At 41.0% G+C, this 21,513-nt stretch overlaps 1 protein-coding gene across 2 annotated transcripts in view; it reads left to right on the forward strand.

The window, feature by feature from the left end:
- Positions 1 to 305: 305 nt before the first annotated feature.
- Positions 306 to 21,513, forward strand: part of WDR4 (WD repeat domain 4) — a 32,168-nt gene continuing 10,960 nt past the window's right edge. The window contains exons 1-8 of one of the 2 annotated variants that reach the window (XM_039520893.1): positions 306 to 486; positions 2,491 to 2,553; positions 4,919 to 5,065; positions 13,308 to 13,464; positions 14,118 to 14,230; positions 15,717 to 15,767; positions 16,882 to 16,942; positions 19,521 to 19,619. In XM_039520893.1, coding sequence (XP_039376827.1) covers positions 377 to 486; positions 2,491 to 2,553; positions 4,919 to 5,065; positions 13,308 to 13,464; positions 14,118 to 14,230; positions 15,717 to 15,767; positions 16,882 to 16,942; positions 19,521 to 19,619 — 801 coding nt within the window. In that variant the 5' untranslated portion in view covers positions 306 to 376. The remainder of the gene's footprint in view (positions 487 to 2,490; positions 2,554 to 4,918; positions 5,066 to 13,307; positions 13,465 to 14,117; positions 14,231 to 15,716; positions 15,768 to 16,881; positions 16,943 to 19,520; positions 19,620 to 21,513) is intronic. The other variant, XM_039520894.1, reaches the window with a different exon arrangement.

Raw genomic sequence — 21,513 nt, forward strand, 5'->3', positions numbered from 1 at the left:
CTACAGCAGTATAAATAAAAATACTCTTCAAAACACCTCTCCACGCCAGAGCTCTAATTCTGCTGGTTGCACCACAGCCCAGATGCTGGCCTAGCTCCGCCCGGCGTGCTGGGAAGGGGCCCGTGCTGGGATCACAAGGCGGGACGCACGCGCATGGGAGGGAACGAGGACTGCGCGTACCCAGCGCGAGCTGCTGCCGCCAACCTCACCCTTCCTGTATGTTACTGCGCAGGCGCAGCCCGCCGAGCCCCAGCGGCAGAGGGGAGGAGTCCACTTTACGTCATTAGTCAGCGCGCGTTGTGGTGTGACGTCCACACCGTGCGTCGGCTACTAGGTTAACCGCGGCTGGGGGGCGCGCACGTGGGCGGCTGTCCGCATGGAGGCGGCAGCGGCGGGATGTCGCGGCCCGGGGCTGGCGCTCTGCGGAGCTCTCATGGCTGCCAGCGGCGGGAGCCGCTTCCTAGCAGCTCGCTACCAGGAGCCCAGGTCAGTGCGGGCCGCGGGGTCCCGGCGCTGCCCGGGGACCGGGGGAGGCGGCCGGGACGGTGAGCGCGATTCGCCGCCCGGCAGCGTGTGTATGGCGGGCTGGGGAGCTACTGGGGGGGAACGTATCCGGTCTTTAAACCCCACCCCGTCCAATGAGATGTCTGCGTAACCCGCCCCCCCGCTGGCCGCCTTCCTGGGAGTTCAGGAGCATCAGTGCTGCCCCCTGGCTCCAGATGACATTTCAGTCCCTTTAAAACCAGTTGAGGGTGAATGCCCGTCACGACTGGAGATGAATGTATCTTTCTTAACTGTGTGTAACTTTATTTGACTACCGTGTATGCTGATTATTCTTATACCTTGCGAATTCTAAATATATCTGGGCATTGTTTAAAGGGATACTGCTAAAGTTAAAGAGGCACCATCCACTTGAAACTTAATCACTTTAAAAAGTTGGTTATAAGTACTGCTAAGTGTTAAAGTATCCTCTGACTCTACTACTATTTTTTGTGCTTTTATATCACACTGCATCTGAAATGTTTTTCTCCTGTTGCTATGAGAGAGAGAGAGACTCATACATGGGGGAAAGGGTGAAACTGATTATACACACACTGTTGTCATGCTCAAGGTACATCCCCAATTCTGCAAATGCATACACACACACATGCTTAATTACATGTATGTAAAAAGCATACATTTTTGTGGACTAAAACCCACTTCATCATTAATCCATGCAGGCTTATGCCCAAAAAAAGTGTTAGTTTCTTAGGCCTGGTCTACACTGGGGGGGGGTGTCGAACTAAGGTACGCAACTTCAGCTACGCGAATAGCGTAGCTGAAGTCGAACTACCTTAGTTCAAGTTACTTACCCATCCTCACGGCGCGGGATTGAAGTCTGCGGCTCCCCCGTCGACTCCGCCATTGCCATTCGCGGTGGTGGAGTTCCGGAGTCGACGGGAGCGCGTTCGATTGCTACCCGCTGATCCGGCGGGTAGTGAAGACGTACCCTAAGGTGCCACAAGTACTCCTGGTTCTTTTTACTGATACAGACTAACACGGCTTCCACTCTGATATATGTATGTAATTAGTTTCACAGACTTCAGTGGGGACTACTAATGTCTATCTAATTAAGTCTGAGCTCAAGTATTTGCAGGATTGGGGTCTAAAACTGAAAAAGCAGTATTTTCTCTCTAATTTCTCAAATTTTAGGTATTCTAACCATGGAAGGTTAAATATTCCCACATCTCTCTTTTTTTTTTTTTTTTTAAAGTTGAAGGCATTTATTTTAAAAGGCCCAAAATAAAACCTTGATAAGACTTAAACATGTTCTGAATAAGTATTATCCGTGCAACATTGTTACAATAACTACACCACTGGATTACCCAGCAACAATAGAGCCAGCATGGTTGGTTTGTTTATGTGCTTATTACACCATCCTTCAGTAAAAGGATCTTCTCCTAAGGGCTATGCAGATAGCATGGCAAGATGATGTAAACAAGCATGCACATGTGGGACAAAGCAAGGTCTTGATTTCTCAGTCTCCAGTAACAGGAGTATATGGATATTTGTTACACAAATTATTCATGTACAAAGAATAACATTTTAAGCCTACTAGTCTTTGATTCCTGGCAGCTTGTACAGAACCAGTTTATGCTTGTCACATTGATTTCTGGAATCACAGTAAATGCCAAAATAGAGATTTCAAGAGCAGATGGCAAATACAATTGAGAGACTAGTAGAAGTAAAATATTCATGGTTTTTCACTGAAAAAAAAAATCACTGTTGCTTTCCTATTGACTAATGGCTTCTGTTTGGTTTGCATGTGGCATATGAGGCGCCAAACTTCAACAACTAATGAGTAATCTGGGGATGCCTTTGAGGTGCCAGGGGGTGTTGGCAGCAGAGGCAAGGAGACATAATAAAGTATGTAATTATGGTGTATTACAAATGAATCAGCACCCTTCATGGGAAAACAGTGATTTTTTTTGTTAACCCTTTTATTTCCAGTGTTGATGATCTCTTCGTGTATGACTGCATCACTGCAGGCAAGAAATCTCAAGAAGACAGAGGGTGAGAGATTTTTGTATAAACTCTTCACTACCTTTTCAGAGGGTGGATCACTTCCTCTGATGATGTGATGTTGAATGGAATAAAGTGAATAAATTAGGATTGCCTGGTGAAGTGAGATGACTGGCCTAATTTCTAGTTGTTTTAGCTGTTTCGCTAATTTATGTATTTTGCTTAGAGTGGGTATGATGGTGAAAGATTGTTTAAAAGGAACATGGGCAACTTAATCAACGCTTCTATGTGATTTTATCTAAACTTACAAGAATTGAAAATAAATTAGGGTGGAGAAGAAATCTGTCTTTTAATTGTACTTTGAGCATTGGACAGTACTTTACCTATAGTCAGTTCGGATGTTTCCCTTGGATGCTTAGATTTAGATCCTACATCAAGGTCTGCCAGCACAGACCTCGGTACATAGGTAAGCAGATATTGATGCAGGATTGGGCCCACAGTCTGTTTTCCTCTCATTGGTTTCAGTCTTTTACACAGTAACAGGAGAGAGAAACTTTTGAAATAGGAAAACCTGATTATAAAGCTACAAAAGCTTAGGTAGATATTTAAGTGCAGGTATAGCACTTCAAGGTTCTGTTTTTTAAATTAAATTTCTAGTTGACTATACCCCTCTAGGTACTGTTTTAATTATTTTTTTTGAATAAGTGGAATTTAGATCTATCTTTATAGATTTAGTTTAGGTTGGGGCAGTCAAGCGATTAAAAAAAAAGTAATCATGATTAATCGTGCGATTAATCACGCTGTTAAACAATAATAGAATACCATTTATTTAAATATTTTTGGATGTTTTCTACATTTTCAAATATATTGATTTTAATTGTAACACAGAATACAAAATGTACAGTGCTCACTTATATTTTACAAATACTTGCACTGTAAAAAATCAAAAGAAATCATATTTTTCAATTCCCCTATTACAAGTACTGTAGTGCAGTCTCTTTATGGTGAAGGTGCAACTTACAAATGTAGATTATTTTTTTCTTTTTTGTTACATAACTGCACTGAAAAACAAAACAGTGTAAAACTTTAGAGCCTACAAGTCTACTCAGTCCTACTTCTTGTTAAGCCAATTGCTAAAACAAACAAGTTTGTTTACATTTGCGGGATATAATGCTGCCTGCTTCTTATTTACAATGTCACCTGAAAGTGAGAATAGTCATTCACGTGGCACTTTAGCATATCTGGCATGTAAATACCTTACAGTGCTGGCTACAAAACATTTGTATGCCCCTTCATGCTTCAGCCACCATTCCAGCTTCCATGCTGATGATGCTCATTTAAAAAAATAACGCGTTAATTAAATTTGTTACAATTCTCCCCAAGGAGAATTCAGTATACCTCCTGCTCTGTTTTACCTATATTCTGCCATATATTTCATGTTATAGCAGTCTTGGATGATGACCCAGCACGTGTTGTTCGATTTAAGAACACTTTCACTGCAGATTTGACAAAACGCAAAGAAGGTACCAATGTGAGATTTCTAAAAATAGCTACAGCTCTTGACCCAACGTTTAAAAATCTGAAGTGCCTTCCAAAATCTGAGAGGGACAAGGTGTGCAGCATGCTTTCAGATGTCTTAAAAGAGCAATACTGCGATGTGGAAACTCGAACCACCAAAATTGAAAATCAGCCTTCTGCTGTAGGCATCTGACTCAGATGATGAAAATGAATATGCATTGGTCTGCACTGTTTTGAATAGTTATCGAGCAGAACCTGTCATCAGCATCTGGAATGGTGGTTGAAGCATGATGGGATATACAAATCTTTAGCACATCTGGCATGTAAATATTGTGCGATGCCTGCTACAACAGTGCCATGCGAACGCCTAGTCTCACTTTCAGGTGACATTGTAAATAAGAAGCAGGCAGCATTATATCCCACAAATGTAAACAAACTTGTTTGTCTTAGCGATTTGCTTAACAAGAAGTAGGACTGAGTAGACTTTTGTAGGCTCTAAAGTTTTACTGTTTTGTTTTTCAGTATGTAACAGAAAAAAAAATCTACATTTGTAAGTTGCGCTTTCATGATAAAGAGATTGCACTACAGTACTTGTATTAGGTGAATTGAAAAATATGATTTCTTTTGATTTTTTACAGTGCACATACTTGTAATAAAAAAAAGTGAGCATTGTATACTTTGAATTCTGTGTTGTAATTGAAGTCACTACATCTGAAAATGTAGAAAAACATTCAAAAATATTTAAGTTTCAATTGGGATTCTATTGTTTAACAGTGCAATGAAAACTGCGATTAATCACGATGAATGCTGTTGGCAGTTTGATATGTTTCTCTTTTAAATAAATATGCTTAAAGCTGTCTGTTCATGAATAAACCATTTTCTCCTTTCTGTATTTTAGACAGGATGGACAGCCAGCAATTAAAGCAAGCGATGATATTCTTGCTTTTGCCTTCTCCTCATCAGGAGGCTATTTTGCTTTGACTGATGACAACAAACGTCTGGTTCTTTTTCGTACTAAGCCTTGCTGGGAATGCCTTAGTGTCAGGTAAGGAATCAGGATATTGAGTGTCCGTGTATTATAAATTGGAATGACTGCCATTTTAATACTGTAAATATCAGCAGGTTTTGGGGCACAGCTATTTGTTACTACTGGCTTCTCCCTCTTTCCTCTAATTTGCTTGAGTGAATTTAATGCTGGTGGAAGTGAGGGACCAGTGTTAAGAGGTTAAGCCGGAAATGGTGTCTGTACTCTACAAGCTTCCCTCTAAAAGTTTTCAATTTTCCTCCATTTTGACTTGCATCCTTTTTTTTTTTTTTTCTGCAAAAGCCCATTAAAATGTATACAGCACACTAGCTTTGGGAAGGCAAGCTTTTGGCCAAGGGTATAAGGGAAAAAAAAATCTCTTCACTTGTTACAAAAAGTATCTTTTGGATATTTAAAAACAGAGCGCCCCTCTCGGCTCTGTGTGAACACTAAATCTTAAAGAACCACACCTAAGCAGTACTCCAGCTACTGACGTAATCCAAATAGGTTTGCAGGAGAGAGGATCTTAAGGAGCTTCTGGAGGCTGTTCTAAAAATCTGTCCTTATGTACAAGTTATGTATTGCATGCCTTCTCTTCTCTAACCCCCTCCTTTTGAATCTCTTACTGTCCACTAGAGGTCTTCCTGTAATAAATCTTTCTCTGCTGATTGTGATCGTTTTCTATATGAAGACACATAGGACTTTTCAAAAGCAAAATCTTGGCAGATTAAGCTTCCACTTATATTGATCTCTGAAGAATGGTAGATTCTTGTCCCATCTACAAAGCAGAATGGAACTGTATTATTGGATTCCCCCCTCAGTTCTACCTGTGGTGTAGCTGCTGGACCTCTAGTGTCTTGCCCAGTGTCATATAGGAAGTCTGTAGCAGACCTAGAAATAATAGAAAGGAACTCCCATTTTAGTGCTTTAACCTCAAGGTCATCCTTCTTTTCTTGTGATTAGGGTTGTACGCAGCCTAATAAATTAAAGTAACATCAGCTTGCAACAAAAGCAAATCTTAAAAAGGCATTGAAGTGGTTTCAAGTACTACATCTGCTATTGAGTCCCCTCTTCCCACCCCCCGTCCAACTTCCTGTCATCTGACAACCACATTTTCCCATTTTAAAAATGTTTGTTCCCTCTTGCTGTGTTGGAGACCTACACAAGGAAATGGAGAAATCGAATAACTGCATGGTGCAGTCAAATGCACAGGTAAACAAACAGTGCTCTAGTCTCTTTTGGTCAGTCTTATAAAAAGTAAATATACACATTAGAAATTGAGAAGTGATAAGTTGATGAGCTCCTGCATCACTTGCTGATCAGTACTTTTGCACTGTGGAAATCCATGGTCAGGGATATCTAATTAGCATCTCTGGGTATATACACTGTGACTAAAAACCCACAGCTGGCCTGTGCCAGCGGACTCAGGCTCCTGGGGCTCGGACTAAAGCACTGTTTATATTGTGGTATAAACATTTGGGCTCCAGCTGCAGCCTGAGCTCTGGGACCTTTCCACCTGGCAGGGTCCTAGAGCCTGGGCTCCAGCCTGAGCCCGAACATCTACACTGCAATTAAACAGCCCCTAAGCCTGAGCTCGAATCAGCTGGCATGGGCCAGCCGTGGGTTTTTAATTGCAGTGTAGACATACCTTCACAATATGTGACTGTGTTGCTGGCACATAACTCTGCAGTTTTTTATTACATTTTACTGCGTGAATTTTGAGTAATCTCACCACAGAGCCTACTTGTCTCTTGTCATTGTTTTGCAGTTTCTGCTTTAACTCTGGTGAGAGTGATAACCATTCTATGGAAATATTGCTGCTGTTTTATGCAGTCAGACCCCAAGTCTAGGCTGACTTTAGCCAGAACTATCATGAATTTTACCTCTGTTTCCTCATGCATCCACTTCTTCTCACTGCCCCAAAGGAATAGTACTGTCCTCTGTCCTGTTTTTATCATCTTTAACTCTGAGGCGTACAGGATAATTCCTGGATTTTCAGTTTTCTGCTAGACTGTCAGCTTGGAACCCAGGTGGATTTTGCCAGGAATTCTGTAACATCACTTTCTTCCATTAGGAAACTGGGAATACCAAAAAACAACAATCATTGCATGGGAAGATAACTCTAAAATAAGTTTGAGCTCCACATTCTGGTGTGAGATGAAATCAATATCAGCGGTTTGTGGCAAGATATGTAGCAAGCCTAATACAATGCTGGCACCTGCTGGAGAGTCATGAATACACGACAACTTCTGTATCTGCTGCATAGCAATAAAGGTAGGGCCAAAAACAAAGTCCCATATGTTGTATAAAGTATCCAGCTAGTCAGCAAGCTAGAAAGTAACCTATTCCTATACTAGTGCATCCTAAAGCTCTAATGAATTCATAGTTGATAGCGTCTTATAAGCCATAAAGATTTGAAAAACAGCTTACTTTAAAAGTCCTAAAATGACAGTGGAGTATATTGACTTAAGCCCTATATCGGGGTTGGCAACCTTTCAGAAGTGGTGTGCTGAGTTTTCATTTAATCACTCTAATTTAAGGTTTAGCGTGCCAGTAATACATTTTAATGTTTTTAGAAGGTCTCTTTCTATAAGTCTATTATATATAACTAAACTATTGTTGTATTTAAAGTAAATAAGGTTTTTAAAATGTTTAATAAGCTTCATTTAAAATTAAATTAAAATGCAGGGCCCCCCGGACCGGTGGCCAGGACCTGGGCAGTGTGAGTGCCACTGAAAATCAGCTCACGTGCCGCCTTTGGCATGTGTGCCATAGGTTGCCTACCCCTGCCCTATATAATGCATTTTCACCCCAGGGATCGTTGCATTTCAGTGGTGGGTGAGGTCCTTTATTTACCCAGGAGTCTTAAGGCATAAATTAATCCACAGTTGCACTGAGCAATTTGGATGAAAAGTGATCTAGAAATAAAAAATAATAGCAGCAGCAATAATTATTAAATTATAAATACAGTTTTAAAGCAAAATAAGAGTGAAATCTATTTTCAAACTCAGCTGCCAATTATCAGGTGGTTGTCCATGATCTTAGAGGAGAGGAAAGTGATCAGGAACAGTCAGCATGGATTCACCAAGGCCAAGTCATGCATGACTAACCTAATTGCCTTCTATGAGGAGATAAGTGGGGCTGTGGATCAGGGGAAAGCAGTGGATGTGTTATTCCTTGACTTTAGCAAAGCTTTTGATACGGTGTCCCACAGTATTCTTGCCAACAAGTTAAAGAAGTATGGGCTGGATGAATGGACTATAAGGTGGATAGAAAGCTGGCTAGATTGTTGGGCTCAACGGGTAGTGATCAATGGTTCCATGTCTAGTTGGCAGCCAGTTTCAAGCGGAGTGTCCCAAGGGTCAGTCCTGGTGCCGGTTTTGTTCAATATCTTCATTAATGATCTGGAGGATGGCGTGGACTGCACTCTCAGCAAGTTGGCAGATGACACTAAACTGGGAGGAGTGGTAGATATGCTGGAGGGTAGGGATAGGATACAGAGGGACCTAGACAAATTAGAGGACTGGGCCAAAAGAAATCTGAGGTTCAATAAGGACAAGTGCAGAGTCCTGCACTTAGGATGGAAGAATCCCATGCACTGCTACAGACTGAGGACCGAATGGCTGGGCAGCAGTTCTGCAGAAAAGAACCTAAGGGTTATAGTGAATGAGAACTGCATATGAGTCAACAGTGTGCCCTTGTTGCCAAGAAGGCTAACAGCATTTTAGGTTGTATAAGTAGGGGTATTGCCAGCAGATTGAGGGATGTGATCATTCCCCTCTATTCGACATTGGTGAGGCTTCATCTGGAGTACTGTGTCCAGTTTTGGGCCCCACCCAACAAGAAGGATGTGGAAAAATTGGAAAGAGTCCAGCGGAGGGCAACAAAAATTATTAGGGGGTTGGAGCACATGACCTACGAGGAGAGGCTGAGGGGAAATGGGATTGTTTAGTCTGCAGAAGAGAAGAATGAGGGGGGATTTGATAGCTGCTTTCAACTACCTGAAAGGGGGTTACAAAGAGGATGGATCTAGACTGTTCTCAGTGGTAGCAGATGACAGAACAAGGAGTAATGGTCTCAAATTTGCAGTGGGGGAAGTTTAGGTTGGATATTAGGAAAAACTTTTTCAGTAGGAGGGTGGTGAAGAACTGGAATGGGTTACCTAGGGAGGTGGTGGAATCTCCTTCCTTGGAGGTTTTTAAGGTCAGGCTTGACAAAGCCCTGTCTGGGATGATTTAGTTGGGAATTGGTCCTGCTTTGGGCAGGGGGTTGGACTAGATGACCTCCTGAGGTCCTTTCCAACCCTGATATTTTATGATTCTATAATTATCTGCCTTGTGAAAGGTGACAACAAAATCATAATTAAGGCTACGATATAGTTACAGAGGTCACGGATTCCATGACTTTACTGGACCTCTGTGACTTCTAGGGCTTCAGGAGGAGGAGGAGGCAGCACTGTGTGCCTCTGCCTGCAACTGGGGCTGGATGAAACTAGGACCCTGCAGTTCCAGCCCTACGGCTTCCCAGGCTTGGTGGGGGCTGCAGCTGGGGCCATGCACCCCTGTCTCTCAACTGTAGCCAGCTCTGGAGTGGGGCTGTGTGCGGCCATGACGGGGGGGCTCGGCCTGACATTCCCCCTCTCTTCTCTTCCACCCCGGGGACTCCATTCCTCCCCCTACCTAGCCCTGTCCCCCCAGTTATTTTTAGTAAAGTAATGGACAGGTCATGGGCTCTGAATTTTTGTTTATTGCCCGTAACCTGTTTGTGACTTTTACTAAAAATAACCATGATAAAATCTTCACATTAATCATAATCACAAACTAGTGATCCTGTATTGCCTTAAGTGGCTGATATCAGCTGTTGCAAGGGAAACTCTGAACTCAAATCCTAGTGACTAAGTGTAATGCAAGTGCATAGCCACGCCCTTGTCTTATTTCCTGCACATCTTTATAAGAACCTCATAAGGTGCAAAAGGATGAGGAAAGCTGCTGTGTGTAAGGTGCATCTGAGTCTGCTCCCTTTTGTGCACCTTAAGAGCTACACAGCTGGGGATAATGCACATTTATCTAGCTATGATGTTCCTAAGGCTCACATCAGAGGAGCTTCCTCTTGCAGTAAGATGCATGAGACAGGGTGTTCTGTCTCCAAATAGGGCCAATACATAGAATTTACACATGTTGTTATTGACAAGATATTGCAAATCAGGAGAGCTTCCAAGTCTCCCTCCCCATGGTTCTTATGCACATTTTGTGAGTGTAGTATTTTATTTTAAGTTAGGAAAGTCCATCCAATTTTGTTTGGAAGATAAAAATGGCCATACTGAGTCAGACCAATGGTCCATCTAACTCAGTAACCTGTCTTCCAGCAGTGGCCAGTGCCAGATGCATCAGAGAATGAACAGAACAGGGCAATCATCAAGTGATCCATCCTCTGTTGTCCAGACCCAGCTTCTGGCAGTCAGAGGTTTAGGGATACCCAGAGCATTGGGATTGCATCCACAGGCTGATTGTGTGAAGAACTTCCTTTTTGTTTGTTTTAAACCTGCTGCCTGTTAATTTCGTTGGATGATCCCTGGTTCCTCTATTATGTGAAGGGATAAATAAATAACACTTCCTTATTCACTTTCTCCATATCATTCATGGTTTTGTAGACATCTATCATGTCCCCCCTTGGTTGTCTTTTCTCCAGTTTGAATAGTCCCAGTCTTTTTAATCTCTCCTCATATGGAAGCTGTTCCATACCCTTAATCTGTACCTTTTCTGTACCTTCTCTGTACCTTTTCATTTCTAATATATCTCTTTTGAGATAGGGTGACCAGAACTACAGGCAATATTCAAGTTGTGGGCATACCATGGATTTATATAGTGGCATTTTGATAGTTACTCTTATTATCTATCCATTTCCTATTGGTTCCTAAGTTTCTGCCTTTTTTTGACTGCTGCTTCACCGTGAGCAGATGTTTTCAGAGAACTATGCAAGATGACTCCAAGATCTTTCTTGAGTGGTAACAGCTAATTTAGACTCCATCATTTTGTATGTATAGTTAGGATTGTGTTTTCCACTATGCATTACTTTGCATTTATCAATATTGAATTTCATTTACCATTTTGTTTCCCAGTCACCCAGTTTTGTGAGAGCCCTTTGGAGAACATTAAGCCTGCATAGTTAAACAAGGAAGTCAGGAAATGCCAAAATTAGGTTTACACTTGCAACTTCCATTATGCCTCTTCATATACGTGCGTTACAATAGTCATACATGGTCATTCCAGTGCACTAACTGCCCCAGTAACAATTACTTTTGTTTCACCCACATATCGCTATTCTCTCAAATGAAATCTCAAAGAAAAATGATAAAAGTCGAAAACACCATTTCACCTGTAAGCGAACACTTCACAAAACCATCGCTCTGTATTTGACCTCTCAGTCCTCATCCTCAAAGGAAACCTGCACAACACTTTCAAAAGACCAGCCTCAGAGCTTAATATCTTTAGTAGACACTAAAAATTATGGTCTTAATAAAGACATTGGATTTATGGTTTATTACAACAATCTGTAACTCGCTAATCCTTTTTTTAGTCCTATGACTGCAGAGGTGTTAACAGGCCACTTCACCTTGATGTTCTCTTACAATATGTGTTAACTACTTACTGTAAACAATCTGTTCCAGTATTCTATTTAGCTATGACACTGAGACCTTTCCCAGACATGAAGAAGATAGCTCAAAAGCTTGTCTCTTTCACCAACAGAAGTTGGTCCAAAAAATATGACCTCATCCACCTTATGTCTCTGATCATACTGTGACAGATATTGCAACCACATTCGGTATCTGTGGGGACCGTATCATATTAAATTTATGAATGTTCTGTGTATCACTGTGGGCAAAGAATTATATTCAACTCCACATGGGAGGGTTTCCACAGCTTTTTCAGTAACTAAAAACTGTGTGTATGTGGGCGGGGTGGGTAGTAGCCTAGAAAGGAGTGATTACTGCTGTCCCTTGGATTGTAAACAGCTGGAGAGAAGTGCCTCCCTCTAGGGTAGCTTGCGTATATTGCTCCAAACAGGTATCAGAGTCCCAAGGAGGGAAAAAAGTTTTTTTTTATATAAAAGGCTGAGTTTAAACAGGCTCAGGGGACTTCTTTTTGACTCAAATGACCTTTGGTCCAAAGGGTGACCCAACCTGCTGGAGAGTTAGACTGGAACCCAGTGGGGTCTCGATAGGACTCATGGGTGATCTCAGGTAAGTTTTTAGTATGCATGTAGGTGTTTTGTAGTATGCATGTGGTAGCTGTGTGGTCACTGCTGGCTTATGCTGGTTGTAGCCCTTGGAGAGAAAGCAAAGCACAGGGACTGAACTGAGAGCTTGTCTGTAGTGAAGATGCTACTATGCCAGTGGGGGAGGGATAGCTCAGTGGTTTGAGCATTGGCCTGCTAAACCCAGGGTTGTGAGTTCAATCCTTGAGGGGGCCACTTAGGGATTTGGAGCAAAAATTGGTCCTGCTAGTGAAGGCAGGGGACTGGACTTGATGACCTTTCAAGGTCCCTTCCAGTTCTAGGGGATTGGTATATCTCCAATTATTACCTTTTTTATTACCTTTTTCTCCCATCGGCGTAGTTAAATCCACCTCCACGAGACGCAGTAACTATGTCAGTGGGAGACACTGTCTACGTAGGGGGTTAGGTTGGTACAACTACAGCACTCAAGGGTGTGGATTTTTCACACCCCTGCGTGATGTAATTATACCAATATAGGTCTGTAGTGTAGACCTGGCCTCAGTCAGACCTGCTTGCTGGGTTGAATTGCAGTGAACTGCAGCCTAAAGCTCTGATTTGGAAAGGAGGGACCTGGGTTTCTGCTCAGAGAGAGGTAAAGGCTAAAGGCCTGAGACCTGGGGGGACATTTCTGGAGTGGACCATGGATAGGAGTTAAAGATGCTTTTACCTTGAAACTGACGTGGTGGCAGTGTGTCAGTACTATGGTGGTGTGAATTGGTGAGTGCCAGCTGCAGTGAAAGCATGCACTGTAGGAAAGGAATAGTGAAAAGAGAGAGAAGAAAATGAGTTGTGAACAGCTGAAGAAAGCTCAGAAGCTGATCTTGTATGCACAGCAGGGACTGACTTTTTCTGATCTGAAGAAATCTGAGTTGGTGGCCATGCTGCACTCCTATGACTCAAGAGGAAGAGATACTTGCCCCAACCAGGGACCGAATGGCCATGTCAAAATATCTGTATCTCCAATCATGACCATTTTTTTTCCTTTCAGGTCTGTTGTTAGAAGATGCACTTCTCTGATTATTGCAGCTGCAGAGGATAAGATTCTGGTTGCAGACAAGTCTGGTGATGTCTATTCTTATTCAATAACAGAACCACAAAAAGCAGGAAAGATTGAGCTTGGGCACTTGTCCCTGCTCTTGGATGTGGTATGTATGTTTATTAATTGGGTTTTCACGCAGCCTTTTTCTTTTCCCTTAAAGAAGTTTTAGAATTATGTTATTCCTACGCCAAGTTCATAGGATTTAAAAAAACAAAACAAAAAAAAAAAACCCCGTGTTTCTTTGTATAAGCTAGACTGAAGAACAGCATCTTTTTCCTTCCGAGTTCTTACTCGAACACAAACGCAAGAGGCAGGAAGAACAGTTTGCAGAGGGAATGCAGTGAATAGATCTTCTGTTAGTGTAATTTTTATGAGCTGTTGTTTTTATTACGGAATCATAGAACTTAGAGATGCAGTTCACTTGTGAGGTCATCCAGTCTAGCCTGTCAATGTGGCACTGCAATATTTTAGTGCTTAGTCCATTTTTAAATGCAACAAGGCTTCCTTTGTGCTTCTTCTGGAGCTATTGGCTTTGGTAAACTCAACAATATTCCTGCCTTCTGCTACTGCTTCTTTACTTCTTATTAAAAAGGTTTGGGGCTTGCGTTCTAAATGTAAATTGTGGCATCTGCTTGCACGATATGTTCAAAATCATGAAACTAGTGTATTTGGATTTAATTGCTTAATCACTAGTTACAAAGCAGCACATCAAAAGACATCCTGAGCTGTCTGTGCTGTGTGCTTATTTTGTGCCAACAGGCGCTGAGTCCTGATGACCAGTATATCCTAACTGCGGACAGAGATGAGAAGATTCGAGTCAGTTTGACTAGAGCGCCATATAACATCATATCTTTCTGTCTTGGGCACAGAGAGTAAGTTTGTGGAGCTGTCCACTGTATTTAAGGGCTGGCTAGAGGAGAGTGGCTCCTGTTTGTGGAGCAATAACTGGATTCTGGGTTAAAGAAACTCCCCAGGCTGTACTGTTTTAGTCCAGGATACAGATATAACTTAGTTTGTGGCAAGGACCATCTTTTTGTTGTGTGTTTTGTGCAGCACCTAGCACAGCGGGGTCAGTGTCCATGACTAGGGCTCCAATACGCATAATAACTGAGTCAGTATGCGAGACAGAACATAGGGGGGAGCTCACTGTAGGGAGAAGAGGATATAAGCAGGGTTTCATAGAATCATAGAATCATAGATCAGAAGGGACCAATATGATCATCTAGTCTGACCTCCTGCAAGATGCAGGCCACATTAGCCAATCTCCCCACTCCATTAGCAAGCGACCCCTGCCCCATGCTTCGGAGGAAGGCGAAAAACCTCCAGGGCCACAGCCAATCTACCCTGGAGGAAAATTCCTTCCCGACCCCAAATATGGCGGTCAGCTGAACCCCGAGCATGCGGGCAAGACTCTCCAGCCATACCCTCTGGAAAAAGGTTAAGAATAACATATCATTGACCCATTGTACTATTTACCAGTGTGGCACTTAATTAACCTATTGACTAAGCCCGGTATCCTATCATACCATCTCCTCCATAAACTTATCTAGCTTAGTCTTAAAGGGTTTGAAGCAAGGGAGATTGCCGGGGAAGTACAAAGTGAAGGAGATTACAGGGAGCACAGCTCCCTCTCCCCTGTTTAAAAGCAGAGGGAGAGTGCCCTGTCCTTTCCCTGATCTCCTCATTGAGTGTTGAGGTTAGGGCCTTGCCAGTCATGGGTACCTGAAGAGGAGAGCAGCAGAAGAAAGTGGTGCTTAGCTGGAGAGATTTTAGGTAGTGGTATTTCAAAGCCTTCTGCAGAACACCCTGGCCTTCCCATTTAGATTTGTTTTGACATTAATATATATTCTCCATCATGGTCAATAGAGGTTCTCCATTATTCTGGCCTTCATAGGCATAGTAAAGTGAACACCAGAGAAATGCCCCTGCATAGCATTGCACAATGCTGTACACACGTTTCTGCTTGTCTGGCTCTGGGGCTACTTGGGGGCACATATGTTTTCAGATGTTTTTCTTCACTTGTTCCTATTCACGTGCAATGAGGTATCAATGAACATCATCAAGAACAGGTGTTAAAGAAGAGTCAGGAGAGTGGTGCTCTATTGGACACGCTGCAGTCACCTTAGCCCCATCTAAGTGCTAAGAATACAGTTAAATAAGATATTTAAATATCTTGTTAATACTAATGTTAATTAATATCACTTTTGACTGTTGGGAATATATCAGCATAGATTTGACATTCTTTAGAAGCTGCATAATTTTTAAATTAATGTCAAAGATCTTAAATAGCCTTTGAACTCAAGGCTTTTGTTGTGTATTTACATTGCTGAGTTTGATCTCTGTTTATTGTATTAACAGTTGTATCTTTAATGAACATAAGAGTTTTGATGTTCAAGAAAGACATTGCCTGTAAGTAGGGGCTATGGTGCCTGGACAAACAACTCATTAACAATTCCACAATAGGAAGGCACTTAATACAATTGGCACAAACACTTCTAAAAATTCATTATTTAAATATGATAATCAGTTGGGGATTCAGTGTATTTCTCACTTGAGTTCTCCTGTTTTTGAATGGTGTGTATTTTTATTTAAATTTATTTTTGTAATTGAAATTGCAGCATTATGCCTCCATGCACCTGCAGTTACTGCTTTGTAACGAGCAAAATTCACTTGATATTTTAATTAGCTTTAAATTGTTTATTTTCAGAAGCAAGAATTCCCCCTTTTAAAAACACAAAACCAAAACTCAGACATGTGTTCTAACCTGTGCAGTGCATTGACAGCAACATTTTACGTTCGTGCACATGACCCTTGGGTTAGTGTGGAACTTAGGGTCCATATGAATCCACAAAGAACTTCCAAAGGGGTATCCTGGTTGAAGTTGCAGTATTATAAGCTCCTAATGTTACTGAGATTCCCAACTGGATGCAGCTAATCCTAGAAAGGACAGTGGGGAAATAGTTACGTGGCTTGGTTGCCCTAAAACTGAGTAGATGGTGCCTTGGATGATCCCCAGCTGCTGGGAGGGAACCCTCATGCGCTGATGCTCTGACTTCACTAATTAAAAACAAAATCTATATTGATGTATGTGGGTTTTTTTTAATTTTACGTTTATAATTGATCCATGAGCATGATACAAATCTATTTGTAAACCTAATTCCGTGTGTATATTCTGATCTAAATGACTAAAAACGTATTCACACAAGCAGCACTGTCTTCCCCAGTTGGAAGGGGATCAATAGAATTCCTAGAATACAATAAAGTAAGCACTTCTTGTATTATGTTGAATATCTTTCCAGGAATATTACAGCGATATAATGAATATACTATCTCTGTCTGCCAGTTAGTTTGAGGGGGAAAAGCTACCTTTTTTTCCTGTAACTTATGCCTTTCTATTGCCTTCTTAAAATATATGTAATGGATGACACTGTAACCTTAAAATATGCTCTTACTATTATATTGGTACTCTGTTTACACTGACACCTACACATAAATGTTGAACTCTTAACTTCTTTCCCTTTAGGTTTGTAAGCAGAATATTTGTAATACCAAACTATCCAGATCTTATGCTATCAGCTTCTGGGGTATGTATTCTGATCCTTTCAAAAAAAAAAAAAAAAGTGTCAGTCTTATGAGCCAGACTTCAGTTTTCTGCTTGTTTTGCAAAGATTTGGTTTCTGTAGAGGTGGAAGACTTGCACTTCAGTTCCACTCCCACCAACATTCTACTCTGGGTTCGATTTTTCTATTGTTAGTAAGATAGTGGTGATTTAATCTCAGTTTACAGCAATGCCAGTTGCTTATTAGGGAAAACGTATTTAGTTCTTAGTCCCCAGACAAGAACTGAAATTGACATTTCTAATGATGGGAGCACTTTCACCATAACAGTTTTTTAATTAAAATTGGAACTCCACTAACTCATGGAAATGTCTGGAATGCTCTGCAAGTTACTGAATGCTGTGAATGGTGTAGTGACCTAAATTGTATTGAAATACTCATCTTAGTGTACTACTGAGGTTTGGGATGGAGGAAGTATTGACCTATCTGAATTTGGTCACAATTATGGTTAGCTGTCTCCATATTAGCTGGCCCTATCTCCTACTCTAAGTAGGAATCACATTCAAAGATGAGCACCGAGCATTCTGAAGTGCTAAATCACAGTATCTAGAAGGTCCAACTGAACATGTAAAGCCTATTTTTAGTTTAAATTTAATGTTAATTTATAATCACATGCATTTTAAATATTGTTAATTTTCAATATTACTACCCTTTTTCTTCTTGCCAATGGTCTCCACTTCTAGTCTGACTCACCTTTGTTTCCTATCCACTTCTGATTTCTTATGTCTGCTTATTTTTCTTTTTATTTCTTGAGATATTTAAAATATAGCTGTACTGTATTTTTGTGTTCAGCTTCTGCGCACTCAAGGTTGCTTTGGAACAAAGATTCTTTCTGTGAGGATGTAGCATCAGCTTAATCTGTACATTCTTCTTGCTTTTCACATCATTTCTAGTTCTATGGGATGGAGAAATCGCACAGTCCTCACCAAGTATTCAGGATTAACTCTAGCTTCAAAGCACTGGCAAATTCATTATCAAGGGACTATTCAATAATTGAGGTAGATTAAACAGTGGGTGGACCAGCCAGCCATGACAGTTAATGTCCCTCTAACAATTAATAAGCACTAGAATCCCAGATGCTTTTATTTAGAGTATTTAAGATGACCTAGGATGTGTTTGAAGTCTTAATCAAACTTCTCCTCCTTGCAAGACTTTCTGAATTGTATATCGTATGGTTGTAGGTAGAGCAAGAGTTTTATCAGTAGCACGACATGACAGCTCCAGACCCAGAAAGAATCAACAATTGAAGGTGATCCCCAGCCCTCTTAGAGGGGAAACAATATTTTCTATTAATGTGGCTGCAGCTCAAACCTCCAGTCTAACTAATACTAATAATGGAACTGCACAATGGGGGAAAATACACTCTAGAACTGAAGTCTGTAATGTTGTGGTAACCGTTGTATCTTTTGATTTGATTTTTTCCTATTGCATGCCCAAAGGTCCTGTATTTTGTTCCCCACGCAGTATCTCTCTGAGCAATATCCGTGTTAGTGCTGTCCCCGGCTTTATTTCGTTCATAGGGAGGCAACTTCAGTGATATTTCCCAGAACAGAAACAATGAGGAGTCCTTTTGGCACCTTAGAGACTAACAAATTTATTTGGGCATAAGCTTTCGTGGGCTGAAACCCACTTCATCAGATGCATGAAGTGAAAAATACAGTAAGCAGTATATATATTACAGCACATGAAAAGATGGGAGTTGCCTTACCAAATGGGGGGTTGGTGCTAATGAGGCCAATTCAATTAAGATGGAAGTGGCCTGTTCTCAACAGTTGACAAGAAGGGATGAATATCAAGAGAGGGAAAATTACTTTTGTAGTGTTAACAAGGGCAGTGCAATCAAGGACCACCTTAATGGAATTGGCCTTGTTAATACTGACCCCCCACTTGGTAAGGCAACTCCCATCTTTTCATATACTGTGTGTTTGTGTGTGTGTGTATATATATCTGCTTACTGTATTTTTCACTCCATGCATCAGATGAAATGGGTTTTAGCCCACAAAAACTTATGCCCAAATAAATGTTAGTGTCTAAGGTGCCACAAGGACTTCTTGTTGTTTTTGCTGATACAGACTAAAACAGCTACCACTCTGAAACCTGTACCAGAACAGTTTAAGCTCAAAGATAACTAAATTAAATGAGGGTCTTCTCCCTCACTGAATTATTATCCAAAGGATTTGGGTACTGTAGAAGGGTGAGTGAGGGAAAAGAGCAACCTAAGAGGAATGTCATTAGAATGGTGAGTGCGTAGTACATTTACTGTTGTGCTATTTACGAGACACTCAAAATCTACTCATCCAGCAACCTAATTTCCTCTACAAAGGAAAAATAACTTTTGTTTGAATAACTTAGAATTGAGCTGAATTATGTATTCATTAAAATCCCCTATCTGCAATTTGAGAAGATTAAACCAGTTTCTTTGAGGGTTTAGAATCTTATTCATGAAGTATCTCGAGGAGAAGTATGATTTAGCTTCTGAAGACCATGACTGGCTTCTCTGTGCCAGTGATTAACACAATCAACCTGTCCATTTGAATTTATTCAGGATTGTACTCTGAGGCTTTGGGAATACAAAAGTGGAAAAGAAGTGCACTGCTGTCATCTAAACAGTTTGAGTAAGACTGAGGCAACCAAAAATGACAAGGTATGGGTTTTTGATGAGTTGTGTGTGCTCATGCTGTCGTTGTACTCCCTGAACCCTGTGGTTTAAAAACATGTTCTGTTATTGGTTAGTATTAGAGCCACCCGGGATGGATAAAAATCAATGATTTGTTTAAAAAAATAAAAATAAAAAAAGCAGATTTTTTTTATTTAAATCAGATTTTTTATAGGTTTTTTTCCTCAAAGCATTTATCTAAAGATAGTTTTAATTAAGGTATTTTATAGCTCAAATATTTCATCATGGAATAGGGATTATAAATTTTAATTCTATAGTATGCGACAATATATTCAGGTAATGTTTAAGAAAAGTTTTGTAAATGAGTTCCAATAGGTCATGGATTAAGGACCCAATCTTATGGAGTTCCAGGGGCTTCTGTACAGATTATTTAGGTTAATCTTTCTATGTACCCAATGGGACTCAGTGCTCAGTCTAGAAGATACCGTCAGAGATGCTTAGTTTTGCAGTTCTCGGACTGTGGATTTGTATCTCCAGAGATAACATGCTTATTAACAGCAAAAATGTTTTAAAATAAATAATATATTAGCAGTGAGAAATAACGGACCTCAACCCTCTTGTCCCTCTGCAAATTTGTGTACATGGAGTAAATCCCTTACCTCTCTCTAAAAGTGCAGTTTCAACAATTTTAATGAATAGAATATTGTTGCGGGCAGAATAGATCTGGACAAGGAGAAGAAGTCTGGAGATAAATGTGAGAAGGGAGGGACAGGCAGTAGAAACAAAAGTGCAGGGGTGGCTCTAGGCATTTTGCCGCCCCAAGCACGGCAGGCAGGCTGCCTTTGGCGGCTTGCCTGGGGGAGGTCTTTGATCCCGTGCATTCGGCAGCAGCTGGTGTGCGCTTGGTGTGCTGGTGCCTGGAGCCGCCCCTGCAGAAGTGAAACTGTTTGTTTAAGCAGCATATTCCAGAAGTCTTGAAGTCTTTCTTTTGAGTGTAGCCTTCATTGATTTGAGATCTGCCATACCATTCTCTCACAAGAAGGGAAAACCTATAATGGCAGCAGGCCGTAGAAGAGACCTAGTTTGGGTCTTATCTATCTCTGAGTTGTGAAGAATATGTATTAAAGTTATAACAACCAACAAGAAAGCACTTTTTTGTAGAAATCCATGATTAAATCGAGTCTTCCTGACTAGTGATTTAAATCAAATCCACCCTGGAACTAGCTCTCTTTTATGGTAGTGGGTAGGAGATCCTGTTTAAGTTCTAGAAGCCACAGTTCATAAAGAGCAGAATTTAGGAACATAAATACCACTGGAACTGAACAGAATTTGTGCTCTTAAGTCATTAAAGGGCTTGCCCACACAGCAGTTTAGTGTGCAGCAAGCTGGGTTGTAAATCTGCAGCATTCTAGTTTGCTGTGCACTAACAGTCTGTGTGGACCCTATCCCTGTGCACTAAAAATTCTATAGTGTGCTTTGACTTGCAAATGCAATAGGTCAAAGCGCACTATGAAACTTTCAGTGGATGGTAGTAGGGTCCTTGCAGCCAGTTAGTGCACTGCAAGCAAGAACATCTGCTTTCTGTGCACCAAATTGCTGTGTGGACAGGCTCTGAGGCACTATTTTATAAATACAGGGTGGCATTTTCAGAACTTTCTGCAATTCTCCCAAAACTTGTGTTTTGAAATTAAGATGAAGCTTTCAATTTGTCTGTTGTATACAAAACTTGCCCTTAAACCTAAAATTGTTTAGAAGAAACATCTAGTGAAACTGAAAGTCTAGCATAAAGCGACTTTGAAACTAGTAAAATTATAGCTTTAACATCCTCAGAAGTTCCATTTGAGGAGAAAGTTTCAAAATCTTTGTAACAAATTACCAGAAGTATTACCTTATTGAATTGAAACTCTGAAGTATATTTTAA

Source organism: Mauremys reevesii, linkage group 1 (genome assembly GCF_016161935.1).
Source record: "Mauremys reevesii isolate NIE-2019 linkage group 1, ASM1616193v1, whole genome shotgun sequence".
NCBI lineage: Eukaryota > Metazoa > Chordata > Testudines > Geoemydidae > Mauremys > Mauremys reevesii.